The 19,943-nt window shown below is 35.5% G+C and overlaps 1 protein-coding gene across 1 annotated transcript; it reads right to left on the reverse strand.

Annotated features, from left to right (window-relative positions):
* Positions 1–672: 672 nt before the first annotated feature.
* NAE1 (NEDD8 activating enzyme E1 subunit 1) lies at positions 673–19,943 on the reverse strand. The gene is made up of 20 exons (XM_011380417.2): positions 19,840–19,943; positions 17,181–17,284; positions 17,035–17,095; positions 15,640–15,670; positions 14,824–14,895; positions 14,512–14,591; positions 13,840–13,949; positions 12,160–12,269; positions 11,251–11,313; positions 10,786–10,849; positions 10,379–10,470; positions 8,500–8,559; positions 8,274–8,407; positions 6,832–6,907; positions 6,489–6,528; positions 5,180–5,266; positions 4,589–4,681; positions 2,071–2,185; positions 1,936–1,985; positions 673–913 (listed from the first exon to the last, which is right to left on the reverse strand). The coding sequence occupies exons 1-20, from the start codon at positions 19,890–19,892 to the stop codon at positions 804–806; spliced, it is 1,605 nt and encodes a 534-aa protein (XP_011378719.1). The 5' UTR covers positions 19,893–19,943; the 3' UTR covers positions 673–803.

The raw sequence follows: 19,943 nt of genomic DNA on the forward strand, positions 1-19,943 counted from the left end.
CGAGGGGGCCAGGCTCCCTTCCGTGGGGGCGGGACTTCCGGCCGCATCGCCCCGCCTTCACGCAGAGTCCCCCAAGGGCAGAGGTTAATAAGCTAGTAGAAACGCGTTTTGAACTGATGGAAAGTCATAACTTTAGGGGGAGATCGTCTCATCTCACCATCTCGGTTTTTGAGGGCTTCCCTTTGCTCACAGGGGCGTCCGCCCCAAGGTGTCAGTTGGGTGGGCTCCGTGGTCAATGAGACGGGCTCTGGGGCCATGGCCTTGAGAGTCCCGCGTGTGCACGTGTGTGCAGGCTTGGTGGGGGAAACCATCAAGAGTCCCGAGCAGGGCCGTCATTCATTCCTCTCTCCACCTTTCCTATGCGCTGCATTCTGCCCTTGTTTTCTGACAAAACTAATACATCTGAAATATTTGCTTTTACAATTCTATTAGTTTTAACAAATAATGATGACCCTAAAATGAACATAGCTAAAATCTGCATATGGATTAAATTCACTATTAAAGACGATAAGAAAAAAATATTTTAAGCTATTTCTAATGAAACAAGAGATTTCTATGATAAGTAAGTTTGAAACAATGCCGAAAATAACAAATTCAATTACAAATGGATAGCTTTTATTCTTGGGGAAAATGACTGCTTCCTTCGCCCCAACCCCAAACAACAAGGCAGCATTATTACAAATGAAAAAAACGTTTATTGAGCAAACATTTTAACAGATATTCCTTAACAGAATTTTACAGATTAGAGCACAACCTGAAGGTCATTAGTTTCGATTATTAACACACTGTCTAGGGTGCTTATTTTACAACTGAAAAGTCGCTGAAGTTTGTGACATGCCACTATAAATGTAAGTATTATTAAAAATTACAAATTGTTTGGTGATTATTTTGATAACCTCTTGAGCAGCAGCTCCTGCAAGGAAAAAGAGGAAAAGCAAATCTTTGAAAAAAGTAAATTTCAAGAGTTATACAAAAATATTCAATTTTATAAAGAAAACCTTTACTTTTTCCAAAAGCAAAGGTTTTTAAAAGCAATCCAGAACATAGTCTACTGAATATATCAAAATAAAAGACTACAATTTTTTATAACTATGCTATTAAAAGGAAATAAAAGTTTTGTTTTATAAATTCACACATTGGGTTATTAGGCCAGTTTAAAAGAATGAATTATTTTTAATTATAGTGGTTTAAAAAGATTAGCAAGATAAATTTAAAAAGTCAAAACAGTAATATGGTTGATTGTATTTTAAAGGATACATATGGGCAGAGAAGATTCTCAAAGTACACCCTTTCGTTGCATTTGAATTATACTTTGTGCTTGCTTTACTTTTATAAAAAGGGATTAAAGGAATATTTTTTTCTAAGTACATTTGTAATTTGGAAAGAATCTATATTAAATACTGCCAGACTGCTGTAACTACTCAAAACAACAGGAAAAAAACAAAAATTACCAAGAAAAAAATTCTTCATCTTTTACAATCTGAAGCTTCGCCTTTCACATACATTCATTGATTCAATAAAATGTAAGGCTACTAAGTACCAGGCACTTCTGGGTATCAGGGATAAGGTAGGGTACAAAAGACAAAAATCCTTGCCCCCCACCGCCCCCCACCCGATCTTACTTTTTAGTAGCGAAAGAGAGATCATTTACAAATAAGTAAAATGTATAGTATGTCAAATGACTCTTAAGTGCTAAGGAGAAAAAGCAAGGAAGGAGGATATGAGTGCAAGAGGAGGGACTCAGTTTTAAATCAGGGAGTCAGGGATGGCCTCATAGGGAAGATAATATTTAAACAAAAAATTTAAAGAAGTGAGGGAATCTAATGGTGTTACGCCACTTAATATATAACCTCTCTAGTTAAAATAGCTAAGAAAATAAAACTTCATAACTGTACTATGTAACAAAAGATGAGTCTTTTCATCTTCTGAACTCACCCCCTAAGAATGCAGCAATGGTGTGTGGCTCAGCAGCTCCGTATCGGCAACTACAGGAAAGGATGGAGACAAGAATTTAGACTAGCTTATGACAGGTAAGGTATTATCTCTTATATGCCCTAAAAAAATACTCACAATTCATGGACATAATCATCTTTCACCATTACAGATAGTCCATATTCCTGAAGGAAGCCAGTGAGACAAGACTTCAACTTTCCTATATCTTCTTCAACTTGATAGTTAGATACCCCTAAAAACATATATGCAAATTAATTTCCATTAAAATAAATATGTGATTCAAAATGAATGGCTACCTCCTTTATTTAATCTGGTTTCAGATGTTCTAGTCAAAACAGTAAGACGTGAAACTAAAGAACAAAAATAACGGAAAGTATGAGACCAATATTTGCAAATAACACAAACCTGTAATAATCGAACCATCAAAACCTATTAAAATTCAAGTTTGACAAGTCTGCTTTGTTCACTGCTCCATACCCAGTATCCTGAAGAGTATCTGTCATATAGTACTCAATATTTATGTGATAGAAGAAATGAATGAATGAGAAAGTAATGTCCTATTTATACCTTTTATAAAAATGGTGTTTATTATCCATTTTTCCAAGAGAGTAAATAAAACTGAGGACATAAAGCTATAATAACAGGTAAAATTTATTGAGCATTAATTGAGCTGGATACTGTTCTAAGCACCATAGATATTATTTAACTCATTTAATCCTTACAACCACCCCATGAGGTAGGTACTATTATCCCCATTTTACAGATGAGAAAACTGGGGCACATATTAAGTTATTTGCCTGAGTTATTTAGCTCATAAATAGCAAAACTGGGATAAGAGTCCAGGCAGTTCTTAACGATTAAACCATAATGTCTCCAAAGGTAAGCTATTATTACTACTACTACTGGAAGGAAAAATATAATCGCCTTAATATTCAGGCACTATAAAAAAAAAAAAACTATTTTTTAACTACTCAAGTTTAAACCACCACTCTTCCTCATAATAGTAAGATCTACTCTTTATTACTTACAAGGTGCTAGGCAGTATGTTAAATGTTTTTATTACATCACATATTTAATCCTAACAGTCTCACATGGTAGATACTATTATTGCCATTCCATAAATGAGAGAGCTGAGACTTGGAGGGAAATAGTGACTCATCCAAGGTCAAAAGACAGTAAGTGACAGAGCTTGGATATGAACCTAGGTTCAAAGCCTGTGCTGTATGTCAGGGGTCCCTAATCCCCGAGCTGCAGACTGGTACCCTTTCGTGGCCTGTTAGAAACTGGGTCGCACATCAGGGGATAAGCAGTGGGGGAGCGGGCAAAGCTTCATCTATATTTGCATCTGCTCCCCAGCACTAGCATCACCACCTTGGCTCCACTTAGATCATCGGGCATTAGATTCTCACAGGAGCACCAGGCCCTGATGTCAAAAAGGTTGGACACTGTTGCTGTATGTGGTAGCTAGTCTCCCAAGATGGCTCCCCAATAAACATCCCTTTGCGTCCTCATGTAGTCCTCTTCCACTCTTCACCTATGCTGGCCCTATGAAGCCAATAGGACACAATATAAGTGACGCTGTGTGATTTCCAAGACTAAGTCATAAAGAGCCTGTACCTTCCACCTGGGTCTTTTGGAATGCTACTGTGGGGAAGCCAGCCACCATGTAAGAAGACCATCCTAAGACAGCCATGCTAAAAGGAAGGCCCAGCTAGCCATGCAGCAAAAGATGCCTGATCAGCCCTCAGCAGTTCCAGCTATCCTGACTAAAGTGCCAGACACCTGAGTGAAAATACCTTCTTGGATGTCTAATTCAGTCACGCTTTCAGAATGACTACAGTCCCAAACATCATGCAACTCTGTGAGATCCCCTCTCCCCACTGAGATCTGCCTAACTGAGCCCAGCCAATCCACAAAATCATCAGATAAAAATTTATTATTTTAAACTACTAAGTTTGGAGATGGTTTGTTATGTGATAACCAAAAATACATTCTAATCAAATAATACAAATAAAGCAATTCATGTTGAATGTGTTTTCTTTCTTCTGGTAAGCTTGCTCATTAAGACTATTAACTCAATGGGCACACAACACCAGTCGGGACAACAGGTTTTATGATACACCTAAAATGTACTGCTATGTAATAATCCTGCACAATCAAAAGTATCATCTTAATAAAAATATTATGGGCAACTGAAGATCTATGAGATTATGCCAATTCCCCAATTACTACTACATTTACAGGCAACAAAAATTAGCATCTGAGCAAAAAAATCTTTACATCTTCAAAGTTCTGAGTTCAGAAGTCACTAGCATACTTCTTGTGGCTTTTCATTTCCACTAAATTAAACTCAGTGTGAGTCTTAGAAGTAAACTATGAAAACTGACAGGAAAAAAATGTTTTTTCTTACATGCATTCAACAAATATTCCTCTGTAATAGTTTAGAATCAAACACTATTTGCAAATAGTTACACTTACAAAACAAATGGTAGTTCACATTGAGATGAACTAGGTGTAAATTGTTTATAATGTAAAATTCAAAGACCAATTGTAAATACCCGAGAACACTTTAAGGTTTAATTCAAGTGTTTATTCAAGATTTCATTATATTTGATAATTCAATTGCTATTCTTACCAGGATATCTACCATGTTGTTTATGAAATCTATCCACAGCCCTTAACATTAAGTATAATACTATCTCATTATCTGGACTGTCCATGCTGGAAGCTGAAAGGAAAAAAAAATTCAGTATAATTTGGGTAATTCATGACGTAAAAACAACAAAGGACTGAATTTACTATATATCAAGTTTCAAGACACCAGGCAATCTTGTCACAAAATTTTAATATTTTGTGACAAAATAAAATATGTTTTGTCACAAAATGGTAAATAATAGTAAAATAAAAGGATATACATTAAGATAAAACTCAGTTGTCTTATGGACTATTAGCTATAGCCATATAATCTCTACTAAAGTCGTAACATGCTGACTTTAGCTTATCTATGTAACATACAACTTGCTCAGTAACCTACCTAAATATGACTTATGTATATACTAAGTTTTATATTTTGAAATATGACTACTTAGGTTTATAGAATAAAATTTAGAGTAAAGCTATTTCCATTATCCTTTATATCATCATTATGTACTCTATACTATTATAAACAAAATATTTATAACTTTAAAATTAAAATAAACTACCATCAAAAAATTATTATACTTACTAATTTCATCCTTGTTAATTGTATCCAAGCCATATTCTTCAGCTAAGGATCGACATCTTACCACTCGAAGAAATGCAGAATTGCTGCCTGAATAAAGGGAAGACATCATAGAGGAAAATCGTTGAGACACATGAATATTCCAAATCACAGGTGACTTTTAGAACAGGAAATTGTGTGTATACTCTTCACAGATATAGAAATGTGTCTTTTATTTGGCTTTAATGGTTAGCTGAGAAGGGACTAGAACATAAATTCATGTCCTTGGTGCTACAACCAGTTCAGCACTGAGGTGATGGCACCTCTCTGAGCTTCAGATTTCCCCATTTACAAAATGGGGATAATATTGTTTACCTTTCACAGTTGTTTTGTGGATTAAATGTGCAACTGTGTAAAGTGCATACCTAGCACAATGCCTAATAGGGCTCAATGAACAGTAGTTTTTATCATTATTATGAATAAGAAGTCAAAGTAGAGTATTATACATATCGTGCTCTTGGTATAGGTAAGGCTTTAAAAAAAACTATGTATTACAGAAATTTTCAAACATACCCCAAAGTAGAACAGAATAATAAACCCTCAAATACCCAACATCCAGCTTTTAATCTGGTATCATATAATCTAGTAGAACAAACACTAATGTAGAAACAAGGTATAAGATTAATAATGGAAGAAAACGTTAAAACTAAGCCTAAACAAATGTTGTGGCAGTCATGAAATGGAGAACTTGGATAAATATATTTTAAGGCTGAAGAGCATGCAAAATACACACTTTTGCAGAAACTAGAGACAGTAGCTACAGTGAAAAATCTTCAGATAGCATGTAAAACAGATTTTATTATTCTCTTAAATTAACTCTTAAATAAAAAATGCTTCAGGCCTACTAAAGAATTATCGAAAAGATGCCAGGAGCCTAGCCACTCTGAAACTACATGGCAAAATTCTTAACTCCATTATAGTCACTTAACACAGATCAAAATGAGTAATTAAACCAATACTGTCAATGTACATGTAACTCAGGACTTCACACTCAAAGCCTTCAGATAAAACTTTCCCAAATTATTTAAAATTAGTAAGCTGAAAATAATTCTGTATTAATGACAACTTTCAATTAATTGATCTTCATGTCTTTTTAGTATTGCCATAGATAGATATGCTCTACCTCTGACCCAATCTTACCCAATAATTATATTTATCTATACCAATGAGACCATGGAAAATATTAAATTTCAACCAGTTAAAATTCCTGGGAACTTTCCCTGTGGCACATTTTTGTCAAGCAAAATAAGGAAATTAATTCAAGGGGACTTACAGAGTAATTTTAATTCTTTCTCTGAAATGGACTCTGGTGCCTGTAAAGAGATAAATGCAGATTTTGCTCCAGTATCAAAGAGAAGATTAACAGAAGGTACAGCACAAAGCCGATCACTGTGAGATAGGGAGCCTTTCTCCAAGTGCTGAGAGAGCACTGGAAAAACATCTTGTTTCCTTATAACAGTCTTCCTCATTAGGCAGGCAAGTGAGAGATCCCTTTAAAGCAGCACAGAGCCAGTACCATGCCCTCCATCTCAAAACCTTTTCTGGCTGGAGTTGTGCGATAAGGCCTACATGGAGCTATACTGTCCACCAAAGGTGCAGTGTGCCCAGCAGCTCACCTGGCCTATAGACTGCAGCAATTTTGCAACATGATTACCCACAGCAGCAGCATCTTTCTTTGCTTTTTCACGGTAACTGGAAAAGAAAAACAAAAAGCTAATATTAAATTTTAAAATCATTAAATTTTAAATATTCCAAAGCAAACAAAAAATGTCTTTCCTTTTCATGAAAAAATTACTGGTCTGGCAAAATACGAAATGAGAAAATGCCATGGAAATGCTACCAACAGCACCTGTTAGTAACTGGGGATCTTCTCAGTGTTGGTGATAGACTCTTGGAATCCATTAATACCTGGGGTCCCTCTATAATTAACAGCAACCAACTTAAAAACAGCCCTCCTAAAGGCATCCATGATCCACACTTCTCTGACAGAGGACCTGACAAAATGTTACTGAAGAATATGATTTATTATCTCCTTGAAGTCAAGTTCAAGGAAAGTTAAATACTTCAAAACTGCCCATCTACAAATTCACATAAAACTTTTAAGTCTATTTATTTACATCTTCGCCCACTAAAGATGATCAGTGTTAAGCTAACTACCTCCAATATGAGGTCATACTTCTTCCTATCCTCAACTGACTTTTCCCAAGTTTTAAGTAGTTGAATTTTTAGGCTAGCACAACAAAAATTAGACAATGACTAAACTGAAGAGTGCAATCTGTTTAAACAGAGATCTTCTCTGTGTGACATTATATGGCCCATGAAGAAATCAAGCCATCAGCTCTGGATTCATCAGAACCATGCCCAAATTATACAAGGGTAATATCCACTGAGAAACATCCATAGGACAGTCTATCAGCGTTCAGGCTAGTGATATCTAGATCACAGGTATCTTATCTATAGTCACGAACTCTTTAAATTATAAAACATTAATAATAAAGTCATCCAAACTAAAGACTTCAAAGTTTTAAGTTACAGATAAAAAACATATAGGGCCATAATTAAGAGTATGGAGATGGGTTCCATGGGTTCAAATCCTGGTTCTGCTATTTACCAGCTGTCTGACATTAAATAAATTACCTTTTCTATGCCTCGGTTTCCTCGTCTGTAAAATTAGGATAATAATAGTTTCTCTCTCATAGGGTTGTTGTGAATACTAGTTAATACATAGAATAGTTCATAGCAGAGTTTAGTGCTCAAACGTTAGGTTTCATCATGAAATATGTTAAGAAAAAAAATCTGTGCCATAGCAGGTATATGAATTTGGAGAGGCAGAAAGGGCCACATACTTTCTCTACTTTCCAGTCAATTTTGCTGTGAATCTAAAACTATACTAATATATAAATTCAATTTTTAAAAAATCTGCCCCCTAAGTTATTTAGCTTATTTTCAAAGCAATTAGATTATAACAGACTTTCATTTCTGATAGACTAGTAAAATATGTTCATCTCTAATATAAACAAATCAATTTTTGTTTCACAGTTTGAAAACAGTGACTTACACATTTTGCAGTTTTATGTATTTGCCTGAATCTGCAATCATATCAGGAATTGTGCCTCGGACAGGTAAATTTCCTTGACCCTCTTTGGCCACAAATTCCTTTAAGGCACGAGCTAAAATCCAAAATGATGGAGTCTAAAAGAATAAAAAAGAAATCAATATAAAGTGGCACTTGAATTTGAACTAAAGCTTAAGGCAGCACTATTTTTACCTTTTGTTGTTGTTACCTGTTTGGTGATATTTGTGCAGCGATCGTCATTAAAAATATCTTCAATACTCCTTGGGATCTAACAAAGGAATATGAAACATTTACTTATACTAAGAATTTGCCCACCTTTATTTTCACTGTTATTTCTCTAAACAAGTTTTTGAATTCTCAAATTGTAATCAAATACAGACTTCTGATTTGCTTAGACTTTTATTTAGAATCATATTAGATGGAGATTTGATGAGGAAAGAGGAAATGGAAAAAAGTGCCCTTCTTCCCACTGTTGTTAGCATTGACCTGTTCTTTTCCATCATAAATGAAGTAAAGAAGAAGCCAAAGTAAACCTTTTTATATATTTACATTTGAAAATATAGCAAAAATCACAGACATTAATACCAAGCTAGATTTATAGTCCATATTTTTCCATCTTGTCAAAATTTGAAACCCTAATACTCTAATTAGTGACTGCTGAAAGAATCACTCTGACAAAAACTACATAGTTAAATTAAGGGCTTTTAAGGCTAGCAAGATCATTATACAGTAATAAAAACTTCAGAAATTATAGGCTTTGATTCTACTGTTGTGTGGAAAAAAAATTTCTCACTGGTAACTTAACTGGTCTCTCTGTTTTCACTCCCAGTTCCCTAGTCTCTTCTTGCAAGAGCCAGAATGATTTTTTAGACATAAATTAAGTTACTCCACTCCCCTGCTCAAAAAACTTCAATGGCCTGAAAGGCTATTATGATGTGGCCCTTTCTGCCTCTCCAAATTCAAATCCCTCCCACCAGTTTCCCCCTCTTTCACTTAACTCCAATTACACTGGCATTCTTACTGATCTTTGAACAAATGCCAAGCTTTATCACACTTCCGGTCCTTTACACATGTGCTTCCTCAGCCTGAAAAGCTCTTCCACCAATCTCTGCATGTCACTTCACTCAAGCTTCTGCTTAAACACACCTCTTTGAGAGTCTCCTTGACCTCCTCTCAATCCTCACCATCATGCTCTATCTACCTCTTTGTCCTATTCTAATTTTGCTCATAGCACCTGTTGCATTTATCTGTTGGCTTAGTTCATTGTCCCCCAGTTATGAGAACCTTGGTTTTTTAATTGGTGTAAATTTTACATTCAGTGAAAGGAATTTTGCACTCAGTGAAATTTTACATTCAGTGAAATCTTAAATGTACAATTCAATGCATTCTGATAACTATATATGTACTTTTAACCATCACGCCAATTATGACATAGAAAATTTTCATCACCCCCAAAAAACTGATTCCAAAGTACTCACTTTTAATCATTTAGCAACACTACTTAATTACCTCCAAAAACAATGTAATGACAGCTTAAGTGCTTTCCTATCTTGAAAGACAGTATTTTTTGCTGATTTAAATTATAAGAAAATCTACCAGTTATATTATTCTAAAGTTCCCCAAAGACCTCACAGGTTTCAACAACAAAACAACAAAAAGGCATCTAAACTATCTTCCAATTAATTTTTAAGGTATACAATGTCATTTAAGAACATCTTCCTTATGTCCAAATAATTACTGTCAAAAGCAAATGCAGGGTTAAGATTTAACTTTTCAGGCAACATTATTTTGGACCAACAAAACATGACCTTCAGTATATAATCCCTACCCCCAAACTATTATTATTCACAAATCATCACTTCAAATAATTTGCATAAATCACTGTATCACTGAAGCATCGATGTCCATTTTACCAAGGACAATACCGACTCTTATTAAAACAAGAGTCAATCTGTATTATAGATATTAATTTCTAACCAACTATACAATTTAGAAAATATTAACTTAAATTTAAAGTCAACTATTTCACCAGGAGGACTTCAGAAAACACCTATCTTATATGACTCCCTCAGCAACTCCTTTAATACCTGAGTTGTATTTAGTGCTGTGTTCACATTTTTAATAGCTTCTTCAAAATTCTCTTCATCTTCTGGAGCCCCATTTTCATTCTTTAGAATTCCTATTAAAACAGAAATTGGTTAACAAATAACAGCTCTTATCTTCTCTCTCTCCCCACCTCGCAACATTATAGAAATAACCCTGTCAGATTCTGAAGGGAGGATCAGATATTGAACCTCAAGAAGAAATATGACTTATCATTAGTCCTTCTTAAAACTATACAAAGTGACTCTTTAACCTTCCCTGAGGAAACATAAAATAAAAGCTCATGATGGCATTATCTGACAAGGTGTCCACAGAAATCCAATATAGATTAGCTTCAAGCAATTTGCTTTTCAAACTTTATACAACATTTAATCACATCCCATAATATTACCTTGTCTAATCAAATCTCTGAACTCTTCTTTTTCTTTATACGTCTTAGGTATTCGTCCATTTGTCTAAATTGGTTAAAAAATTTTAAAATCTAGTTATAAAAACTTAAAATATGGAAATTAAGAGTCCAAAGTTTCCCCCATTCTCCCATCTACACAGATTTCATCAGCAAATATATACCTCAGTGAAATCAGAGGCTGACTTGATTAAAAAGAGAAACTGTGGGCCATTTCACTACATTCATTCCCCACTGCTAGTTTCAGCATAATATTTATTCAAATTTAATTTTGTTAATAAAAATATCAGTATCAAAAGAGGAACTGCTAGATTTAAACTAAAAAGCACCCACCTGCCGTAAGCCATACAAGGAAAAACAATTCATCTCCCACCCCCTCCAATCAAATCCTTTATAATAAATTGAAAATACAGTTACATACGGAATTTCTTCTTTTAAAAAAGGACATACTTCACTATACCAGTGTGCTAAATATTTAGCTACGATCACAATCCATGGAGTGTGACTATGGTCCTAAAATTTAAGAATAAAAGAAAATATTCTATTAGTTAATTTATTCCTCACTACACCACATTACTTTCAAGAAATTTATTCCTCACTACACTACATTACTTTCAAGAAATTCAATAATACGTATGATCACCCCCATATATGTGGAATAATGAATGGAAGAAAATGAATTGGGTTAATAAAAACTGCTTTAAAAATTTTTTTGGAGTGTCCAATTTGACCCTAATGTGGTGGGTATATACTATGATTGTTCCCATTTTACCATCAAGAAAATAGTCATAAGGACTGCCACCCAAAAATAAAGCCCAAATCTCTTGATTTCAGATACCAATCCTAGACTATAAGAAGAGGATCTCCTCTGTGCTTTCCGTTGAACCAAATACCTGCATTTTAATTAATACGTAGTCGGGAAAAAATACAAATACTCCTTAAATTATATGGTTTGTTACAAATATCATTTCCGTACCAAAATATGCAGTTGCCTTGGTAATTCTCTAACACTAAAAATAAGTTTCAAGAGGAATCAATTTTCAACATCCACCCCAAATTCAAACTATTTTAAAAAGCAAATCTATTTGTTTGGGAAAGGATCATTTTCTTTAACTGGGTGTTGATTATGCAGATACATTTGGTTAATGTACTTTTCTTCAATAAAAAAGCTTTTAAATTCTGCAGAAAAATATATTTATTTAAAACAAATTAGGTACAATATAGTGTTACTACATAATCTGGAATAAAGTATTTTGACAGGATTAAAGTATTTTCTCATATTGGTGTAATTCAAAAACCCTAAGTTAAAAGAACTGTCTTAAGCCTATCTATAAATTGAAGGTCACACATACGACCAACCTTTTTGTCCATATGATCCAAATCATAAGACTGGAAATGGTCTCTCAGTTCAGGAAATGGCTTATCCAGTCGCAGATCCTCTAATGCATTATCTGGATGAGATTCTATGACTGTGAAACAATCCCACAAGAGAAATTTACTTCTTTAGTAATACAGCTGGCAATATATTACATTACAGGAACTTGGAAAATCCATAATTTTTAAATGGGCATAGCATCTACAGGTTTTGTTTTTGTTCATTGATGTAAATTTACATTCATATTTTACTAAATGCACAAACCATAAGTTTTAATAAAGGTAAAACAAGATTCTTTTTAGAGCAGAATTTTCTTGTTATTATAATTGGAAAAGATCAAAATTGAGAAAATGTGTTCAGATAGCACCTAACAATCTACCCTTCCACCTGTCATCTTCGACAAACAGCATCACCACCTACCTAGACCTCTACCCTAGAAACCTGATGGTCATCCCTGACTTCTTATTTCCTGGCCCAACATCAGTCACTCCCCACATCCTAATGTCACTTCATACACAACTCTCCACATAGAAGAATATAGAAAAGTATGTAATTTCAGTGAATGTTTAAGCTAAGTTCTGTTACTTGCTAGCTGTGTGACCTTACGCAAATAATTTAATCTCTCTGTGCCTCAGAATCCTCATCTGTAAAACGCAGATAAAATAGTATCTACCTTATAAATATTTTAGAAAGATTAAATGAAATAATCCACAAAAAGACAGGCACACAGCTAACAATGTTAACTTTTATTATCCTCTACTCCATCTTCCCTGTCAACATCTGCCCTCAGTCAGGAGCTCGCTCTTTCTCTCTCACCTAGACCACTGGAAATCTCCTAACAGCAACCATTGCCTCTAGTCTTTGTCCCTTCAAATCCACTCATTCTCCACTCAGCTTCAGAGTGATCCACTTAAAATAAAAATTTTACCCTGTCACTTTCCCACTTATAATTCTTAAATGGCCCAGCACAATCTGCCAGAAGTTTATCTTCACAAACCACTCCCTAACTGCCCAAGCAGATACTACCATTCAGTGCTGCTATCAATGGCTATCATTGTACTAGCAAACTACCTGGCTCCAAGCAATGTATGAGTTGACGATCTAAGATTAAAATTTTCTAAGTAAAGTGCTAATAACAGCCTTGAGCTGATGCAAATCTGCCTATGAATGACTTTGGTCTCCTATAACACTGTTTCCTTAGAACAGTAGTTAGGTAAATGTTTTGCTTGTTGTATAGAATTGTATCTGAACTGGGGGAGCCAAAGGCCTGTATGAAAATGGAATAAAAGATTGGTAAGAAAAAGGTAGTGTGATCTCTATGTGTCAGTGTGATCCACATACCTTGGCTCCCACCTGTGGCAGCCATACATGCCTTATGTGGGTTGAGAGGCAAAAAAAGCTAGGTACTTGCACAGCTGCTGGGTCCCCTAATAAGATGAAGAAGTTGTATTTGTTCTATCTCCTGCTTTGTATCCTCCCATAATGCTAAGTAAAGGAAATACTAGATTAAAACTTACCAATTCGATTGACATTTTGAACCTATAACCAGAGTTGTGCTGCTAAGAATTTGCTTTGTAATGTAAAATTGACTTTCTAAATTGTCAAGTTTCTAAAATCATAGCTAAAGCAGCCAAAAGCAACCCCCATATACGCAAGAATTGTACCTGGATGTTCTTTTATAATGATCCTCATATAACCAACTAGTCCATATGTCCTACAGATCAAAAGAGGGATTTGGGAATTCCAGAGGACATCTGCTAAACGTAGTAATGTACTGTAAAGGAAGGCACAAGCAAATGGATATATGTCAAACATGAAAATGCTTTAAAATAAAGCAACTTTATTACTAAATTAATGCAAAGATATATCTGTTACATTATAAGCAGGTTGAGGATATGCTGAAAGGCAAGCAATTCCAGAAGACTGTAGTTTTCAAAGATAACATATCTTTTGGACTAAAAGGATATAAAAGCCTTGACTTTTGTATAAAGGAGAATGTTACCGAAAGACACTTCTTAAACATTTCCATACAAAAGAAGAAAACATTTATAAAATGTACATATCCTTGCATACACCCTGAATGCTCCCTATAATTCCAATTTTTTTAACTAAAAATAAGCAATGTTCAATTTAACTGCTCTAAATATTATTTTTTAAGTTTCACACCTCAATATTTTTCTCTTTCCTATCTTCTCAACGCTAGAGTTTTACAATTGCTTCCAATTAAAGGTTTCTGTAGAGCTTAAGAATTTTAAAAGCCATACTCTGCAGAGAAAACAAAAGTATGCAAATCTAATAAGAGATCCAAATAACAACAAATTAATATAAAGACTTACCTTTCAGGAAGCTGAGTTGCAACTACAATGGTAAACCTACAGAAAAATGAAGGATCATTGTCTAGAAGGTTTTCTGGACTCTAAATAGGACAGGGGGGAAAAAATCCAACAATTTCACAATCATATTAAACATGGAAGAAACGGTTAAGCTATTTAGAACAAAAAAGGCAACATGCTAGACTTCAATGTTAAAGTAATTCAACTCTCAACTAAATGTAATATACAAATATTCAAATTCTAAATTCCTAGAGCTTTCAACTATTAAAAAAATAAAACTTCTGCACAGAAATAATAATGTATATACATATATACCTCTTCCACAAAACTCCCAGAGACATCGTTATTTAATTCTTGTAAGAATTCCATGGCAGCTTGAGCTCGGTTCTTTTTAAAAACAAAGCATTTGACTTGAATTAGAAAAAATTTGGTTATAACAGAACCCCTCAATTTATAGATCAAGCAAACACACTATAAAACTACCCAAATTTCACACATAGATATGACGACTCTCTGCTTTTCATGGGGTTTAAACTGAGACTCAAACAAAATATTACTTAAAACAGAACTAAACCATCATTATTCAGAGTTCTTAAAAGTGGCTACAGTATTTGCATCCTACTTTTCTGATTAGGCAAATGACCAGAAAACCCTGGGTAGCAAGCAGGGATATTCTGGATCAAGTTCAGACTTATTCTAATCTCTCACATATGCAATCCTGCACTAGACAGGTCAATCATTAAAGAATGGTCATTTCCACTCAGAACATTGTACTAAGCTGATTGAAATGGCTTTGTAAGATTTTTAATATGAAATACAAAAATATAAGATCTTCTGGATAACTCAGAGTTAAAACTCCGATAACTAAAATACTGCTTTCTCTGAACATTAACATCACTCAAGATTTAGCTTTAATATAGGGTACAGCATAAAAGCACAGACATTACTTCTACATTCTTAAACTATCAGGTATACAAAGACTTACAAGATCAGAAAACATGAATTAATTTAAGTTTTTTCTCTGATAAATAATAAGCTTGTTTAAAGTCAAAGCTTTTCAAGAAATCAAAATATAGTGGCATCATAAGATGCTCAAACTCAACTATACTCTATAACAAACTGATTGTTTACCTTGCCAATACTGCTTCTTTGGAGGAAAAAACTAAAACAGACAGAATAAAAAAAAATTAAGGGCTTCTTTGAGTATATAAAGGAAAGGTTATTTGTAATACCAGATATATTTCATTCATAGTATAAAACGAACTATATTTTGATTATAGATTGTAATATCCTTCCTAAAGGAAGAAAACTGGATGAAAGTTACAATCAAAGACAAGCTAATAAATAAATGTTTCTAGAAGTGTGAACCACAAAGTATGAATTTCATAAGATGTTTTGAGAAAAAAAGGGCTCTCTGGCTTTAAAAAGTTTAGGAAACACCATATGTTATATTTCCCTATTGGAAATTCATAATATATAATACATGAAATTCAAGTCTTATATTGAAGAAATGTTTAACTTCATATGACCATGTAATCCCTTTGCCATTTAGCAGCTATTAACATTCCCTAGAACCAATGTTTCACAGACACTTGGGAAATGCTGTATTGAACTGTTTGCTTTTGCAGGTAACTATTAACAGATCTATTCAGGCTTCTTCCCACACACACTCCTGTCATGTCTCAAGGCACATATCTGAGGTTGCTGATCAGTCAGGGTGCCATTTTGTAGCACAAGCTCAGTGGCTCCATAAGAAAAAGAAATCTTATTCCTATTACATTCTGCTTTAACCAACCAAGTAAGCAAAGAAAATAGGACTTTTTCTTTATAGTTATCAATAAAAGGGCTGTGTTGTGGATACACTATCACCCAAAGAAAACATATCACTGCTCAATATGAACCAAATGCTGTTTTCCTTGTATTTATTCATTGCTACTATATACTGACAAATAAAATGAGAGATCTCAGACTCCAAATCCCTAAAAAGGCAAGCTTGAAATCCAAATTTGAGAATGCTCTGAAAGTCTAAATATGATCATCTTTAAAGAAAGGCATACAGGCCATCTTTAAAACAATATTTTTATGGAGACAGTGTAGTGTAGAGAGAGATAAATATCTAGGCTAAGCTTAGAAGACACAACAACAACAAAAAGTAGTTTTACTATTCTTATAATTCAAAAATACAATTATTACTAACAACTAGGAATCAATGCAAGGACTTAGGAAGTGTCCAGATTTCACAAATAAAGGAATAATGACTATCCATTGCATTAATAATGATAGTAATGATGGGTACTTTATTTATTAATAAAGACAGTAATGATGGGTACCTTTTATTAATGGCCTATTTGCCAGACACTTGACATATATTAACTCCCTTCATCCTCGCCATAATCCTAAACATAGGGATTATTTCCATTTGAGAATCAAGTTGCCTGATTAAAGAGGTGAACTTGAGGCCTCATTCTCCTGTGACAGTACACTACCTGCCCTAACATGCATCTATTTGAAAAGAATAGAACATACTTATTTCCAGCATCTTCTCCGCTGACTTGATTTCCATCAATAATTGTAAATGAACCAATACCTGGGAGACAAAACAGCCAGTCAAGAATATATATTTCTAATTCAAAACCTTAAAAAATAAGTTTACAACCACAAAACGACATTACCTGGTAATACCAAGTTTTTAAGAATTTCAGTTCCTGTGGCTGTTGCATTTATTAGGCAAACATGAGCAGATTCTAACGCCTCTTGCCCATGATCACCCCATAACCTACAAAACAAGAAACAAATTCAGCATTTTTAAAACTTTCACAAAAATAATATTTCTTATTTCATGATTTTTAAAGTGTTCTTGCACAGACTAACTAATGTGATAACCATGGAAAACATATAAGACAAGAACAGTGGTGGGGGAGATTACATAACATAAGACTAAGACAAATTGGAGCGGGGGCATCAAATCAGCACTAGAAACACGGTCTTCAAGCTCCCTGTCCATTATTCTTTTCAAGCCAGTTAACTTACAGAACAGAAAGTCTTTATATATACTCATTAACATTAAAGAAGTGCCTTAGATTTAAAACCAATTCTATTTTCTATTTCTTTTCTCCTTAAGTTACATGGATCCAGCATATTTAAGACCTTGACATAGGACTTATCACTGTGACATCTGTAAGAGTGAGAAAAGCTTTACCCAGAAAACTGATTTATTATCATTTGAAAAGCCTCACACTGACTTCTACAGGAGTACTTTAAAATACAATACACAATGAACACTTGAATAGCATGATTAATAAATGCATTAACAAATATGAAGATATAATAAGGATTAGAAATATATGTTATAACCTGATTAACAGCAGCATATCATTAATAGGGCAAGGTACATGACCATACATGTATCATGGCATCTGGGCCAACCTGGTTAACTTCACTCAGAAAGCCTATTAACTAATTTCTTTTCTTGTCAGCATAGGAAGTAGACAGCCCAGATGAGAAAAATGCCATTGCCTGGAGGACGGATAGACTTTAATGTGCCTTCTCTGTCACCTGACCTAAAGTGGATTCCCTTATTGCATAGCTGCTATGTTCTCCGGAGTGTATCACATCTGTAGTTGCCTCACTTGGCTTTTATCTGCTGAACATCCATCTTTCTATTCCACTCTAAGTTCCATAACTGCAGAGACCACTCCATATATACACCACTGGAGCCCTATGCCTTGCCCAGAGTTGAGTGATCACTGAAGAGCTGTCAAATGAATGGAGGAAAAACCTAGAAGAACCAGAAGGACTGGAAACATCTGTTTTTCCTATGAAAGTAGGGTACACAGAAGACACTTAACATATTTGGTTGATGGATACTTGGGTAGTTGGAGAGTGAGCCTAGGAGAATACTAGTGCGTCTCTAGGTAACACGTTTCAAGAAATGGCCCAAACTAGAATCAAACCTCTCTACTCGTTGGCCTAAGGCAGGAAGAGCCTGAATGACTGGGGGCTGGCTGCACAACTTCACTTCTAACTGCTTCCCTCTGACACTTCAAAATCAATAACCAGATCTTACTATGAAAGATAAAGTTCAGTCCTTAAATGGACTGGACTCAGCAAACTCTTGTTAGTTACTTAGTAACCTAAAATATCTCCTCAGCTGTCATGTACCTGCATTCAAAACATAAGGAACTCCAAGAATTTACAAGTTATAAGGGCTCTGCCACCTTGCTTCTTTCCCCAGAAGCTTGGGAGCAGAGTACGTGACTGAGTACCACCTCTAAAAAGGACCAAAGGGCCAGAGTTTACATCCTGGCTCAAAAACATGAGAAACTGGGCAAGTTATGTAAATCTTTCAAGACTCAGTTTCCCCATCTATAAAGCAGAGAATTTATAGATGGGGAAACTGAGTGCCTAAAGCCTCTAACACAGCACTAGATTGTATGTGCAAATGGGAGCTCCAGTCCTGAAGGGCATACTTTAATTTCTAGCTTGGAGGCTCCAAAAAGAAGGGGAGCCAAGAGTTGTGTTACTTTCGCAGCTTCAACAAATAGAAGATGCTTGATAAATAAGGAATGGGGAGTGTAAAGAAAAAAAGCAGGGTAGAGGAAACAGCCAAAGACCTGCCTGATGGCTTAGACCTGCAGTGTCCATTACGGTCACATGTGGCTACTAAATACTAGAAATGAAGTTTGTCTGAATTGAGATGCCATCAGTCACATGTGGCTACTAAATACTAGAAATGAAGTTTGTCTGAATTGAGATGCGCTGTAAGTGTAAAATGCCTGATGTCGAAGACAGTAGATTGACGTGTTGAAATGGCAATATTTTGGACATACTGGGCTAAATAAACTATTATTAAAAACTAATTTCATCACTTTTTTTCTTCTTAATGTGACTACTAGAAAATGTATAATGACATATGTGGCTCACATGAGACTAGCATTATATTTCTATTGAACAATGCTGGTTTGGAACAATACCTAACACTCGGTGCCACTCTCGGCCGCCGGGATAGGGAAATTGTGATGCCCTCATTCAGCAAAACTAGGCGCCTGGGAGCAGCGAGGTGAGGCCCGCAGCCGCCCTGGTGAAACGGCTGACGCTACGACCGCGCACTTCGAACTGCACACAACGTGTAGGGAGGGTGCGCCCCACGGAGGAGAGGAGTACCCCCGGCTCCAGGCTGGAGTCCCGAGTGCCGGCTCCCGAGCCACGCACGGCCCGGCCGGGCGGGAGGCCTGAGGGAGGCCCGATCGCGCTGCCCGCTCGCTCAGGCCCGGCCCGGACGCGGAGGTTGTCCGCTAGCCCGCCCGCCCAACTCGGTGAGGCCCGGCTCACCTCAGCTGCCGGTCGTATTTCTGCTCCTTGAGCAGCTTCCCGGGTTGCGCCATTGCCCCTGCAGACCACCACCACCACCACCACCACCACCACCACCACCTCCA

The sequence above is a fragment of the Pteropus vampyrus genome, unplaced genomic scaffold (genome assembly GCF_000151845.1).
Source record: "Pteropus vampyrus isolate Shadow unplaced genomic scaffold, Pvam_2.0 Scaffold394, whole genome shotgun sequence".
NCBI classification, from domain to species: Eukaryota; Metazoa; Chordata; class Mammalia; order Chiroptera; family Pteropodidae; genus Pteropus; species Pteropus vampyrus.

Excerpts from the sequence above, each read along its gene's own strand:
- NAE1 (XM_011380417.2), bottom strand. The coding sequence starts at position 19,892 with ATGGCGCAACCCGGGAAGCTGCTCAAGGAGCAGAAATACGACCGGCAG. Across the intron at positions 1,986-2,070 it reads GATGATTATGTCCATGAATT|TTGCCGATACGGAGCTGCTG; the intron begins GTGAGTATTTTT and ends CCTTTCCTGTAG. Across the intron at positions 914-1,935 it reads CATTGCTGCATTCTTAGGGG|GAGCTGCTGCTCAAGAGGTT; the intron begins GTGAGTTCAGAA and ends TTTTCCTTGCAG.